The following is a 15,393-nucleotide window of genomic DNA, read 5'->3' on the forward strand; positions in this document are numbered from 1 at the left end:
TGTCGAAAGCAAATATTCTAGTTTAATACTGGATCAAAATTCCACGTTCGAAGCCCGGCAACGGAAATATCCTTTTACTGCTTTTTATACTGTATCTTGTATGACAATTGAATATACTTTTTCATATTCTTCTTTCTTCTCTGCTCATTGTTATGGTTTTTATACTATATTATATGATTCTTGAAGAAAATCGTGCTTAAGTTTTAGATATGAGGGGGCCATATTTTCGAGAACAAAAACAGAAAAAGAAATGAATGGGAGAAAAGAAGCAAATACTCTCTTCAATACAACAATCACATAAAACATATATACCGTAGAAATTATAAATTCTAACAAAAGATCCATTGTAGCACATTGTCTAAAGTAAACATTCTAGTTTAATACTGGATCAGAATTACTGGTTTGAAGCCCGACAGCGGAGAAATCCTTTTGGTGCTTTTTATATTGTATCTTGTATGGCAATTGAAGATACTTTCTCGTATTGTTCTTTCTTCTTTACTCATTGTTATAGTTTTATACTATATTATATGATTCTTGAAGAAAATTGTGCTTGAGTTTTAGATATGAATGGATCATATTTTAGAGAACAAAAACAGAAAAGGAAATGAATGGGAGAAAAGAAGCAAATACTCTCTTCAATAAAACTTTCACATAAAATATATATACCATATAAGTTCTAAATTCTAATAAAAGATCCGCTGCAGCACATTGTCTAAAGCAAACATTCTAATTTAATATTGGATCAGAATTCCGGGTTCGAAGCCCGGCAGCGGAAAAATCCTTTTGGTGCTTTTTAAGATGTATCTTGTATGACAATTGAAGATATTTTCTCATATTGTTCTTTCTTCTCTGCTCAATGTTATGTTTTTATACTATATTATATGATTGTTGAAGAAAACCGTGCTTCAGTTTTATATGAGGGGGTCATATTTTCGAGAACAAAAACAGAAAAGGAAATAAAAGGAGAAAAGAAGCAAATACTCTCTTCAATAAAACCTTCACATAAAACATATATACCGTAGAAATTATAAATTCCAACAAAAGATCCATTGTAGCACATTGTCTAAAGCAAACATTCTAATTTAATATTGGATCAGAATTCCGGGTTCGAAGCCCGGCAGCGGAAAAATCCTTTTGGTGCTTTTCAAGATGTATCTTGTATGACAATTGAAGATATTTTCTCATATTGTTCTTTCTTCTCTGCTCATTGTTATGTTTTTATACTATATTATATGATTGTTGAAGAAAACCGTGCTTGAGTTTTATATGAGGGGGTCATATTTTCGAGAACAAAAACAGAAAAGGAAATGAAAGGAGAAAAGAAGCAAATACTCTCTTCAATAAAACCTTCACATAAAACATATATACCGTAGAAATTATAAATTCCAACAAAAGATCCATTGTAGCACATTGTCTAAAGCAAACATTCTAGTTTAATACTGGATCAAAATTATTGGTTTGAAGCCCGGCAACGGAGAAATCTTTTTGGTGCTTTTTATACTGTATCTTGTATGACAATTGAAGATACTTTCTCGTATTGTTCTTTCTTCTTTGCTCATTGTTATAGTTTTTATACTATATTATATGATTCTTGAATAAAATCGTGCTTGAGTTTTAGATATGAGGGGGTCATATTTTCGAGAACAAAAACAGAAAAAAAAATGAATGGGAGAAAAGAAGCAAATACTCTTTTCAATAAAACCTTCAAATAAAACATATATACCGTATAAATTCTAATTTTTAACAAAAGATCTGCTGTACCACATTGTCTAAAGCAAACATTATAGTTTAATACTGGATCAAATTTCCGGGTTCGAAGCCCGACAGCGGAAAAATTCTTTTGGTGCTTTTTATACTGTATCTTGTATGACAATTGAAGATACTTTTTCATATTTTTCTTTCTTCTCTACTCATTGTTATGGTTTTTATACTATATAATATGATTCTTGAAGAAAATCGTGCTTGAGTTTTAGATATGAGGGGATCATAGTTTCGAGAACAAAAACAGAAAAGAAAATGAATGGGAGAAAAGAAGCAAATACCCTCTTCAATAAAACGTTCAGATAAAACATTTATACCGTAGAAATTCTAAATTCTAACAAAAGATCCTTTGTAGCACATTGTGTAAAGCAAACATTCTAGTTTAATACTAGATCAGAATTACGGGTTTGAAGCCCGGCAGCGGAAAAATACTTTTGGTGCTTTTTATAATGTATCTTGTATGGCAATTGAGATACTATCTCGTATTGTTCTTTCTTCTTTGCTCATTGTTATGATTTTTATACTAGATTATATGATTCTTGAAGAAAATCGTGCTTGAGTTTTAGATATGAGGGAGTCATATTTTCAAAAACAAAAACAGAAAAGGAAATGAATGGGTGAAAAGAAGCAAATACTCTTTTCAATAAAACCTTCACATAAAACATATATACCGTATAAATTCTAAATTCTAACAAAAGGTCCGCTGTAGCACATTGTCTAAAACAAACATTCTAGTTTAATAGTGGATCAGAATTCCGGGTTCGAAGCTCGGCAGCGGAAAAAAAATTTTGGTGCTTTATAGAAAGTATCTTGTTTGACAATTGAAGATTCTTTCTCGTATTATTCTTTCTTCTCTGCTCATTGTTATGGTTTTTCTACTATATTATATAATTCTTGAAGAAAATCGTGCTTGAGTTTTAGATATGAGGGGTTCATATTTTCGAGAACAAAAATAGAAAAGGAAATGAATGGGAGAAAAGAAGCAAATACTCTTTTCAATAAAGCCTTCACATAAAACATATATTCCGTATAAATTCTAAATTCTAACAAAAGATCCGCTGTAGCACATTGTCGAAAGCAATCATTCTAGTTTAATACTGGATCAGAATTCCGGGTTCGAAGCCCGGCAGCGGAAAAATCTTTTTGGTGCTTTTTATATTGTATCTTGTATGACAATTGAAGATACTTTTTCATATTGTTCTTTCTTCTCTACTCATTGTTATGGTTTTTATACTATATAATATGATTCTTGAAAAAAATCGTGCTTGAGTTTTAGATATGAGGGAGTCATATTTTCGAGAACAAAAACAGAAAAGGAAATGAAAGGGAGAAAATAAGCAAATACTCTCTTCAATAAAACGTTCACATAGAACATTTATACCGTAGAAATTCTAAGTTCTAACAAAAGGTCCGCTGTACCACATTGTCTAAAGCAACCATTCTAGTTTAATACTAGATCAAAATTCCGGGTTCGAAGCCCAGCAGTGGAAATATCTTTTTGGTGCTTTTAATACTGTATCTTGTATGACAATTGAAGATACTTTCTCATATTGTTCTTTCTTCTCTGCTCATTGTTATGGCTTTTATACTATATTATATGATTTTTGAAGAAAATTGTGCTTGAGTTTTAGATATGAAGGGGTCATATTTTAGAGAACAAAAACAGAAAAGAAAATGAATGGGAGAAAAGAAGCAAATAGTCTCTTGAATAAAACCTTCACATAAAATATATATACCTTATAAGTTCTAAATTCTAATAAAATATCCGCTGCAGCACATTGTCTAAAGCAAACATTCTAATTTAATAGTGGATCAGAATTCTCGGTTCGAAGCCCGGCAGCGGAAAAATCCTTTTGGTGCTTTTTATAATGTATCTTGTATGACAATTTAAGATACTTTCTCATATTGTTCTTTCTTCTCTGCTCATTGTTATGGTTTTTATACTATATTATATGATTCTTGAAAAAAATCGTGCTTGAGTTTTAGATATGAGGGGGTCATATTTTCGACAACAAAAACAGAAAAGAAAATGAAAGGGAGAAAAGAAGCAAATACTCTCTTCAATAAAACCTTCACATAAAACATATATACCGTATAAATTCTAAATTCTAACAAAAGGTCCGCTGTAGCACATTGTCTAAAACAAACATTCTAGTTTAATACTAGATCAAAATTCTGGGTTCGAAGCCCTGCAGCGGAAATATCTTTTTGGTGCTTTTAATATTGTATCTTGTATGACAATTGAAGATACTTTTTCATATTGTTCTTTCTTCTCTGCTCATTGTTATGGTTTTTATACTATATTATATGATTCTTGAAGAAAATCGTGCTTGAGTTTTAGATATGAGGGAGTCATATTTTCAAAAACAAAAACAGAATTGGAAATGAATGGGTGAAAAGAAGCAAATACTCTTTTCAATAAAACCTTCACATAAAACATATATACCGTGTAAATTCTAAATTTTAACAAAAGATCTGTTGTAGCACATTGTCTAAAGCAAACATTCTAGTTTAAAACTGATCAGAATTTCGGGTTCGAAGCCCGGCAGCGGAAAAATCTTTTTGGTGCCTTTTATATTGTATCTTGTATGACAATTGAAGATACTTTTTCATATTTTTCTTTCTTCTTTACTCATTGTTATGGTTTTTATACTATATAATATGATTCTTGAAGAAAATCGTGCTTGAGTTTTAGATATGAGTGGATCATAGTTTCGAGAACAAAAACAGAAAAGGAAATGAATGGGAGAAAAGAAGCAAATACCCTCTTCAATAAAACGTTCAGATAAAACATTTATACCGTAGAAATTCTAAATTCTAACAAAAGATCCTTTGTAGCACATTGTGTAAAGCAAACATTCTAGTTTAATACTAGATCAGAATTACGGGTTTGAAGCCCGGCAGCGGAAAAATACTTTTGGTGCTTTTTATAATGTATCTTGTATGGCAATTGAGATACTATCTCGTATTGTTCTTTCTTCTTTGCTCATTGTTATGGTTTTTATACTAGATTATATGATTCTTGAAGAAAATCGTGCTTGAGTTTTAGATATGAGGGAGTCATATTTTCAAAAACAAAAACAGAAAAGGAAATGAATGGGTGAAAAGAAGCAAATACTCTTTTCAATAAAACCTTCACATAAAACATATATACCGTATAAATTCTAAATTCTAACAAAAGGTCCGCTGTAGCACATTGTCTAAAACAAACATTCTAGTTTAATACTAGATCAAAATTTCGGGTTCGAAGCCCAACAGCGGAAATATCTTTTTGGTGCTTTTAATACTGTATCTTGTATGACAATTGAAGATACTTTCTAATTTTGTTCTTTCTTCTCTGCTCATTGTTATGGCTTTTATACTATATTATATGATTCTTGAAGAAAATTGTGCTTGAGTTTTAGATATGAAGGGGTCATAATTTAGAGAACAAAAACAGAAAAGAAAATGAATGGGAAAAAAGAAGCAAATACTCTCTTCAATAAACCTTCACATAAAATAGATATACCTTATAAGTTCTAAATTCTAACAAAAGATCCGTTGTAGCACATTGTCGAAAGCAATCATTCTAGTTTAATACTGGATCAGAATTCTGGGATCGAAGCCCGGCAGCGGAAAAATCTTCTTGGTGCTTTTTATATTGTATCTTGTATGACAATTGAAGATACTTTTTGATATTGTTCTTTCTTCTCTGCTCATTGTCATGGTTTTTATACTATATTATAGGATTCTTGAAGAAAATCGTGCTTGAGTATTAGATATGAAGGGGTCATAATTTAGAGAACAAAAACAGAAAAGGAAATGAATGGGAGAAAAGAAGCAAATACTATTTTTAGTAAAACCTTCACATAAAACATATATTCCGTATAAATTCTAAATTCTAACAAAAGATCCGTTGTAGCACATTGTCGAAAGCAATTATTCTAGTTTAATATTGGATTAGAATTCCGGGTTTGAAGCCCGGCAGCGGAAAAATCCTTTTGGTGCTTTTTATAATGTATCTTGTATGACAATTGAAGATACTTTCTCATATTGTTCTATCTTCTCTACTCATTGTTATGGTTTTTATACTATATTATATGATTCTTGAAGAAAATAGTTCATGAGTTTTAGATATGAGGGGGTCATATTTTCGACAACAAAAACAGAAAAGGAAATGAAAGGGAGAAAAGAAGCAAATACTCTCTTCAATAAAACCTTCACATAAAGCATAAATACCGTAGAAATTATAAATTCTAACAAAAGATCCATTTTAGCACATTGTCTAAAGCAAACATTCCAGTTCAATACTGGATCAGAATTACGGGTTTGAAGCCCGGCAGCAGAAAAATTCTTTTGGTGCTTTTTATACTGTATCTTGTATGGCAATTGAAGATACTTTCTCGTATTGTTCTTTCTTCTTTGCTCATTGTTATGGTTTTTATACTAGATTATATGATTCTTGAAGAAAATCGTGCTTGAGTTTTAGATATGAGGGAGTCATATTTTCAAAAACAAAAACAGAATTGGAAATGAATGGGTGAAAAGAAGCAAATACTCTTTTCAATAAAACCTTCACATAAAACATATATACCGTATAAATTCTAAATTCTAACAAAAGGTCCGCTGTAGCACATTGTCAAAAACAAACATTCTAGTTTAATACTAGATCAAAATTCTGGGTTCGAAGCCCTGCAGCGGAAATATCTTTTTGGTGCTTTTAATATTGTATCTTGTATGACAATTGAAGATACTTTTTCATATTGTTCTTTCTTCTCTGCTCATTGTTATGGTTTTTATACTATATTATATGATTCTTGAAGAAAATCGTGCTTGAGTTTTAGATATGAGGGAGTCATATTTAGAGAACAAAAATAGAAAAGAAAATGAATGGGGAAAAAGATGCAAATACTCTCTTCAATAAACCTTCACATAAAATATATATACCTTATAAGTTCTAAATTCGAATAAAATATCCGCTGCAGCACATTGTCTAAAACCAAACATTCTAATTTAATAGTGGATCAGAATTCCGTGTTCGAAGCCCGGCAGCGGAAAAATCCTTTTAGTGCTTTTTATAATGTATTTTGTATGACAATTGAAGATACTTTCTCATATTGTTCTTTCTTCTCTACTCATTGTTATGGTTTTTATACTATATTATATGATTCTTGAAGAAAATCGTGCTTGAGTTTTAGATATGCGGGGGTCATATTTTCGAGAACAAAAATAGAAAAGGAAATGAAAGGGAGAAAAGAAGCAAATACTCTCTTCAATAAAACCTTCACATAAAACATAAATACCGTAGAAATTATAAATTTTAACAAAAGATCTGTTGTAGCACATTGTTTAAAGCAAACATTCTAGTTTAATACCGGATCAGAATTTCGGGTTCGAAGCCAGGCAGCGGAAAAATCTTTTTGGTGCTTTTTATATTGTATCTTGTATGACAATTGAAGATACTTTTTCATATGGTCCTTCTCTCTACTCCTTGTTATGGTTTTATACTATATAATATAATTTTGAAGAAAATCGTGCTTGAGTTTTAGATATGAGGGGGTCATAGTTTCGAGAACAAAAACAAAAAAAGAAATGAATGGGAGAAAAGAAGCAAATACTCTATTCAATAAAACTTTCACATAAAACATATATACCGTATAAATTCTAAATTTTAACAAAAGATCTACTGTAGCACATTGTCTAAAGCAAACATTCTAGTTTAATACTGGATCAGAATTCCAGGTTCGAAGCTCGGCAGCGGAAAATTCTTTTTGGTGCTTTTTATAAAGTATCTTGTTTAACAATTGAAGATACTTTCTCGTATTGTTCTTTCTTCTCTGCTGATTGTTATGGTTTTTATACTATATTATATGATTCTTGAAGAAAATGGTGCTTGAGTTTTAAATATGAGGGGTTCATATGTTCGAGAACAAAAAAAGAAAAGGAAATGAATGGGAGAAAAGAAGCAAATACCCTCTTCAATAAAACGTTCACATAAAACATTTATACCGTAGAAATTCTAAATTCTAACAAAAGATCCTTTGTAGCACATTGTGTAAAGCAAACATTCTAGTTTAATACTGGATCAGAATTACGGGTTTGAAGCCCGGCAGCGGAAAAAATTCTTTTGGTGCTTTTTATACTGTATCTTGTATGGCAATTGAAGATACTTTCTCGTATTGTTCTTTCTTCTTTGCTCATTGTTATGGTTTTTATAATAGATTATATGATTCTTGAAGAAAATCGTGCTTGAGTTTTAGATATGAGGGAGTCATATTTTCAAAAACAAAAACAGAATTGGAAATGAATGGGTGAAAAGAAGCAAATACTCTTTTCAATAAAACCTTCACATAAAACATATATACCGTATAAATTCTAAATTCTAACAAACGGTCCGCTGTACCACATTGTCTAAAACAAACATTCTAGTTTAATACTAGATCAAAATTCCGGGTTCGAAGCCCAGCAGCGGAAATATCTTTTTGGTGCTTTTAATACTGTATCTTGAATGACAATTGAAGATACTTTCTCATATTGTTCTTTCTTCTCTGCTCATTGTTATGGTTTTTATACTATATTATATGATTCTTGAAGAAAATCTTGCTTGAGTTTTAGATATGAGGGGATCATATTTTCGACAAAAAAAAAAAAAAGGAAATGAAAGGGAGAAAAGAAGCAAATACTCTCTTCAATAAAACCTTCACATAAAGCATAAATACCGTAAAAATTATAAATTCTAACAAAAGATTCATTTTAGCACATTGTCTAAAGCAAACATTCCACTTCAATACTGGATCAGAATTACGGGTTTGAAGCCCGGTAGCGGAAAAAATTCTTTTGGTGCTTTTTATACTGTATCTTGTATGGCAATAGAAGATACTTTCTCGTATTGTTCTTTCTTCTTTGCTCATTGTTATGGTTTTTATACTAGATTATATGATTCTTGAAGAAAATCGTGCTTGAGTTTTAGATATGAGGGAGTCATATTTTCAAAAACAAAAACAGAATTGGAAATGAATGGGTGAAAAGAAGCAAATACTCTTTTCAATAAAACCTTCACATAAAACATATATACCGTATAAATTCTAAATTCTAACAAAAGGTCCGCTGTACCACATTGTCTAAAACAAACATTCTAGTTTAATACTAGATCAAAATTCCGGGTTCGAAGCCCAGCAGCGGAAATATCTTTTTGGTGCTTTTAATATTGTATCTTGTATGACAATTGAAGATACTTTCTAATATTGTTCTTTCTTCTCTGCTCATTGTTATGGCTTTTATACTATATTATATGATTCTTGAAGAAAATTGTGCTTGAGTTTTAGATATGAAGGGGTCTTAGTTTCGAGAACAAAAATAGAAAAAGAAATGAATGGGAGAAAAGAAGCAAATACTCTATTCAATAAAACTTTCACATAAAACATATATACCTTATAAGTTCTAAATTCGAATAAAATATCCGCTGCAGCACATTGTCTAAAACCAAACATTCTAATTTAATAGTGGATCAGAATTCCGTGTTCGAAGCCCGGCAGCGGAAAAATCCTTTTAGTGCTTTTTATAATGTATCTTGTATGACAATTGAAGATACTTTCTCATATTGTTCTTTCTTCTCTACTCATTGTTATGGTTTTTATACTATATTATATGATTCTTGAAGAAAATCGTGCTTGAGTTTTAGATATGAGGGGGTCATATTTTCGACAACAAAAACAGAAAAGGAAATGAAAGGGAGAAAAGAAGCAAATACTCTCTTCAATAAAACCTTCACATAAAACATAAATACCGTAGAAATTATAAATTTTAACAAAAGATCTGTTGTAGCACATTGTTTAAAGCAAACATTCTAGTTTAATACCGGATCAGAATTTCGGGTTCGAAGCCAGGCAGCGGAAATATCCTTTTGGTGCTTTTTATATTGTATCTTGTATGACAATTGAAGATATTTTTTCATATTGTTCTTTCTTCTCTACTCATTGTTATGGTTTTTATACTATATAATATAATTTTTGAAGAAAATCGTGCTTGAGTTTTAGATATGAGGGGGTCTTAGTTTCGAGAACAAAAACAAAAAAAGAAATGAATGGGAGAAAAGAAGCAAATACTCTATTCAATAAAACTTTCACATAAAACATATATACCGTATAAATTCTAAATTTTAACAAAAGATCTACTGTAGCACATTGTCTAAAGCAAACATTCTAGTTTAATACTGGATCAGAATTCCAGGTTCGAAGCTCGACAGCGGAAAATTCTTTTTGGTGCTTTTTATAAAGTATCTTGTTTAACAATTGAAGATACTTTCTCGTATTGTTCTTTCTTCTCTGCTGATTGTTATGGTTTTTATACTATATTATATGATTCTTGAAGAAAATGGTGCTTGAGTTTTAGATATGAGGGGTTCATATGTTCGAGAACAAAAAAAGAAAAGGAAATGAATGGGAGAAAAGAAGCAAATACTATTTTCAGTAAAACCTTCACATAAAACATATATTCCGTATAAATTCTAAATTCTAACAAAAGATCCGTTGTAGCACATTGTCGAAAGCAATCATTCTAGTTTAATACTGGATCAGAATTCCGGGTTTGAAGCCCGGTAGCGGAAAAATCCTTTTGGTGCTTTTTATATTGTATCTTGTATGACAATTGAAGATACTTTTTCATATTGTTCTTTCTTCTCTTCTCCTTATTATGGTTTTTATACTATATCATATGAATCTTGAAGGAAATCGTGCTTGAGTTTTAGATATTAGGGGATCATATTTTCGAGAACAAAAACAGAAAAATAAACGAATGGGAGAAAAGAAGCAAATACTCTCTTCAATACAACCTTCACATAAAACATATATACCTTATAAATTCTAAATTATAACAAAAGATTCGATGTAGCACATTATTTAAAGCAAACATTTTAGTTTGATACTAAATCAGAATGCCGGGTTCGAAGCCCGGCAGCGAAAAAATGTTTTTGGTGCTTATTGTTTATGGGTTATGGCTTTGCATAGTACTATTCATCACTTCTTTTCAACTGTTAGTACTATTCATCACTTCTTTTCAACTTTTAAAAGTGCATTAAATTGACAACAAATGATGTCCTCAAAAACTCAACTTTCTCTCACTGATACATCCACACACAGACACAGACGTAATGTACAATTTACTTGACGTAATGTACAATTTACTTAACAAAAAGAACCTCGCTAGCTACAATAACCTCACAACATATACTTGTATACATTTATATATAACAGACATCTGCCACCTGACTGGCTTGAATATGGATCTTATCCTGCTTTCTCATGTCAGATCATATCACACCCCTTTCCTTACATATACCTTGGATATGGGTTGTAACCTTGCGGTTGTTGCGGATTACCATTGGATACAAATGGGTTGCCAAAGGGATTGTTCATGTTCTGCTGCTGTTGTTGATAAGGTTGTTGTACAGGTCCCATCATCATTCCTGCATTCTGATGCTGATACCCGAATGTTTGATGATTTTGGTTCGCCATTTGAAAAGGTTGAGGAGCTGCGACTCCATTAGATGCATAGAAAGGTTGGTGCATCATGTGACCATTATGAACTGGATTTTGTTCCCATGGATTATAGCTCCTGTTTTGCTGTTGACTCACTCTGATTGCATCCTCATATAGGCTGTCAAGTGTGAGCTTGTCCAGTCCACCCGCCTTTTTATTCAAATGACACAGGAAGACATCTAATGTCATAAAACACACTTCTGCGGCTAAACATAAGAAATAGAGAGAGGGAGAGATGCTATCTACCAATTTGCTATCTGCAGCGGCACCTTCATTTGAGCTTGGGGCAGTCACAAGTGCCAATTCCCAGCCAGTCGAATTACCATTTGTAAAATCAGTTGTCGAATGTGGCTGTTCAACTGGAGAAAAAAAACATCAGATTAATTTCAATTTATACGTTTACCGGGAAGATAGGATCTAAGGAAGGATATATCAATAATGCCATGCGAAATAAACTGTATACCGCTAACAGGGACAATAGCCAAAGCCAAAGCATTTTTCTCTTCAAGTTCAGAGACCATTGGAGCTGGATCATCCATAGACTACCAGGTGAAAGTCAAATTAGTCAGTAGCAGTTCCACGAAAAAGAAACGCTAGGATGGGAATAGTTAAGCAACTAGACAAATACCAGAAGGTCAGGTTGTTTCTCTACAGGCTTCTCTGCTTCTGCTTTAACTGGTTCAGGTGATGCTGGTTTCTCTTCAACAACCTTCGGGGGAATTTCGTACTCTATGGCCAAAATCTCTTTGGGAGCAGTAAGTTTCTCCACTACCTGCCATTATCGTAAAAGTTAAGTGTTAATGCTTAACAGCAACTTGGATCACAGTGAAGGAAATGGCAATGAGTTTGTTCATGCAGAACGAATAAGAAACGCCTAGAATATTTGGATTTACAAAACCAAGTACAAACGAACAAATAAAGAAACGAAGAAAAGATGCTCTTGTACCTGCTCTTTCTTGACCCCTGCTGCTAATGGTGCTTCTTTCACATACTCTTCCATTGCTTGTAGAAAAGAAGTGGGAGGCTTCATACAAAACAAGATATGGTGAGGAAAAAGCTCAGACAAATAACCGAATAAATATTCACATTTGTAAGAAAATCCAACCTGCTCAATCTTTATAAATCTCTCTCCACGTCCAACATTAACACTTTTGCAAACTTCGAAAAATTCAGAAAGCCTCCCTGCCTGAACGACCAATGAAACCAAACTTAAGGGGGTTCTTATGCCACACAAACGTGAAAGAAGAAACCAACATACCAGTCAGAGGTTGTATGTACCTGTTTTACCGCTCGTCTGTACATATCCAAAGCCTTCACAGCATCATTCCGTTGCATATCAAAGAACTGTCATCAAGGAAAAATTGTGTTTGAATAAGTCAGGAAAGGTAGAAAATATATACAGAAAAAGAGCTTTTGCGTACCTTATCAACCAAATTGTCTATGCCATCTGTCAGTGCTTGATATATTTTAGTGCTCTCAGATATAACCTAATCGGTGAGAAGTAGATTGAAAATCATAAATGCTGTTAACCATATTTAATCGAGGAGCTATTAACTCCAGTTAATTGTATATAGCATACCATTGAGAGTGCCAATTGGATAATGTGGTTTTGAACAGCTGCCCCTTCAGGCTGCAAAGATGCACCAATGTTGAATGAGTGTAAAAGAGATACAAATCTTATCCATTGCTAAGAAAATCAACATCAAACACAACAGAAGAAGTAGATGCTGAGTTGGATTATCACCTGACAGTCAAGAACACGGAAAAGAAGTTCTTGCAGAGCAGGAAGTTGCTCGAGCAAATCAGGAGTGTCCAAATCTTTGGTTCTCTGTATTTATAGCACGTTCTTGTGATTTCAAGAGTGAAAGAAAACTCTGAGAGCTCATAACAAAAGAGATGTAACCAGACACTTACTGGGGGGTCAACCTCAACATCGTACTTCAAAACACGGAAACACTCTAATCGCTCCTCTAAGAATAGAGCATAGAAACGGACCCAAGCAGAATAAGCCCAAGCTGAAAATAGGGGTGAAAGAAAGATAAGTGAACCAAAGAGCTTCTTGTATAAAAAAGATTCAACGAAAGTAAAAAGCAGTCTACTACCATTTGGACCAGAATCATCTTTAAAATGAGACATATTCAGCATATGACTTCTGCTTCTGCTATAATTAATAACTTCTTCATGAAATGTCTGGTCCACTTCTCTCAAGGCACGGTGAATAACAATAAGAGTTTTCAGTGCAACCTGTAAAACTAAGGAGAATCAGTGGCAAGTACTAAATAGAAAACAGCCACCTTTTCTTTACAACGATAGATAATCAACCGAAAATGAAGCTGTAGACAGATCATACACACCTAACAAACTAAGAATTCCCAACTACTGGTACATATCTAGCAATTCCAGTTGTTTCCAGAGTTCTAATAAGTAAACCTATAGGAAGGCCATAGAAAAAGCCATTACCGCCCAGTTATGTGTTCTTGATAACCGCCTAGCAAGAGCATGGATACAATAAGCCACATCTGCACGAGGCCTTGTTGCTGAAATAGCCATAAAAATAGCTGCAAAGAGACACACACAACTTGTAATACGCCATTTGGTATATCGAAATCAATGGCGCAAAAGAACATTTGCAACCAAGGCACTAACCATCTATGATCTATGATACCCACCTCTGATGTATCTTTCTTTAGAAGGACGTTCCACATGATTAGTAGCCTTCACAATAGCAATATCCAATTCCTGCAAAACAAACCGTTGTTAGCTTAAGCAAAAACAGAATTCACTTGGGAACAAAGTTAGTTTTTTACCTTGTAATCACTATTGACCTTAGCTAATGAAACTGTGGTGGTATCTTTAATAGCTCCAAGATACCTCCTTAAACTACTCTGTGATCCACCACCACCTGACATTTCGTTTCTCCCTCCTTAAACAATAGAAACCCTGAAAATATTTAACCTTGTAAACAGTCTTCGACTTTCACAAACTCATCAACAAAACCTAAAGATGAAAACTTTTCTCTTGAATCACAAAACCCTTATGTCAGCTAAGAACATAAACATCAAAATCTACCCAAAAACACAAACTTTTCATTGTTTGATCAATACCCATAAGCCCTAGATTCATCAATAACCAAATCAGTCCGAGAAACATGAGAAAACAACGAATCGAGATCCGTAAAGGAGAAGACTTTAAATCACCTGATCAAGGTTTCTTGAAGACAAGAAGGGAAATCTCAGGAAGAAAGAAGACAAAATTCAACAACAAAGGATTTGGAAATTGGACAAGGACATAAGAGAGAGAAGACGAAGAAGAAGAAGAAGAAGGAGAGAGGTATAAAGTCAGAGTCTTTCTGATATGTACGTTGGAGGAAAAAGGGAACAAAGTCTTTGTTAGCGAAAATGAGCTAAGAGCTAACGTGATTTGGTTTGGTTTGGCCGCCGACGAAAATTATTATTCTTTTTATAAAAAGAAAGTCTATCGCTTTAATTTTAAAAGTCTGAAAATAGGTCAAATCTTGACAATTATTCCACGTTACTATTTGTATTAGCCAATTACCTTCCAGAATTCTGTATACTAATTATTACAATAATGTTGAACTGTCAAGACGTCAGTAAATTAAATAAGAAAAAACAAAAATCATTGAGATTGATCATTAAGTAGATCTAATTTGTAACATATTACTAGATATATATATTTCAGACTATTATGTAGTAACAATTATTTTTTTATCATCTAATTTTAATTAGAGTTCAAAAAATCAAATTTAAAGAATGTTGTTTAAATAAATGATATGAATCGGTGTGGTACGAATCATCGCAGCAAATTATCTATTTTGATATTATGTAGTCATAATCTATATATATTAACAAATAAAAACTTTGTCTTTCTTCTTTCACTCCTTATCTTTTAGAGAGAGGACGATTTGCCGTATACCGGAATATTGTTATAAATATTGTTTTTCCCATTCTAATCGAATATTTTTTTCGCTTTGTTGGTTTATTTTCTCTCCCTTATCTGAATCTAATAAAATTGCGACTTAATTCTTTGCTAAGATCATTTCTCTCTATTTCTACAAGATCTGAATTTGAATCCTGCTTGCCATATTTGATCTTCTCGT

The 15,393-nt window shown here is 32.5% G+C and overlaps 1 protein-coding gene across 2 annotated transcripts; it reads right to left on the reverse strand.

Moving 5' to 3' along the window:
- Nucleotides 1-10,758: 10,758 nt before the first annotated feature.
- Nucleotides 10,759-14,754, reverse strand: AT5G35200 (ENTH/ANTH/VHS superfamily protein). 2 transcript variants are annotated; one of them, NM_001344100.1, is made up of 16 exons: nucleotides 14,474-14,701; nucleotides 14,084-14,389; nucleotides 13,946-14,015; nucleotides 13,737-13,834; nucleotides 13,379-13,520; nucleotides 13,191-13,291; nucleotides 13,021-13,104; nucleotides 12,856-12,906; nucleotides 12,698-12,763; nucleotides 12,555-12,620; nucleotides 12,382-12,462; nucleotides 12,223-12,300; nucleotides 11,905-12,048; nucleotides 11,740-11,818; nucleotides 11,523-11,635; nucleotides 10,759-11,426 (listed from the first exon to the last, which is right to left on the reverse strand). In NM_001344100.1, exons 2-16 carry the CDS (start codon nucleotides 14,183-14,185, stop codon nucleotides 11,067-11,069), a joined length of 1,635 nt encoding a protein of 544 aa, NP_001330406.1. In that variant the 5' UTR covers nucleotides 14,186-14,389; nucleotides 14,474-14,701; the 3' UTR covers nucleotides 10,759-11,066. The 2 variants fall into 2 exon arrangements, with proteins under 2 accessions (NP_001330406.1, NP_198370.1); NM_122911.4 differs by having other exon boundaries at nucleotides 10,762-11,426; nucleotides 14,084-14,216; nucleotides 14,474-14,754.
- Nucleotides 14,755-15,393: the final 639 nt, after the last annotated feature.

Source organism: Arabidopsis thaliana, chromosome 5, assembly GCF_000001735.4.
Source record: "Arabidopsis thaliana chromosome 5, partial sequence".
Taxonomy (NCBI): domain Eukaryota; kingdom Viridiplantae; phylum Streptophyta; class Magnoliopsida; order Brassicales; family Brassicaceae; genus Arabidopsis; species Arabidopsis thaliana.

What these genes read in the sequence shown, in the direction of transcription:
- AT5G35200 (NM_001344100.1), bottom strand. Translation starts at nt 14,185, where the DNA reads ATGTCAGGTGGTGGTGGATCACAGAGTAGTTTAAGGAGGTATCTTGGA. An exon ending in CAAGAACACATAACTGGGCG is followed by an intron (nt 13,521 to 13,736) that starts GTAATGGCTTTT and finishes TTAGTTTTACAG; the next exon opens with GTTGCACTGAAAACTCTTAT. An exon ending in TCCAATTGGCACTCTCAATG is followed by an intron (nt 12,764 to 12,855) that starts GTATGCTATATA and finishes CTCACCGATTAG; the next exon opens with GTTATATCTGAGAGCACTAA.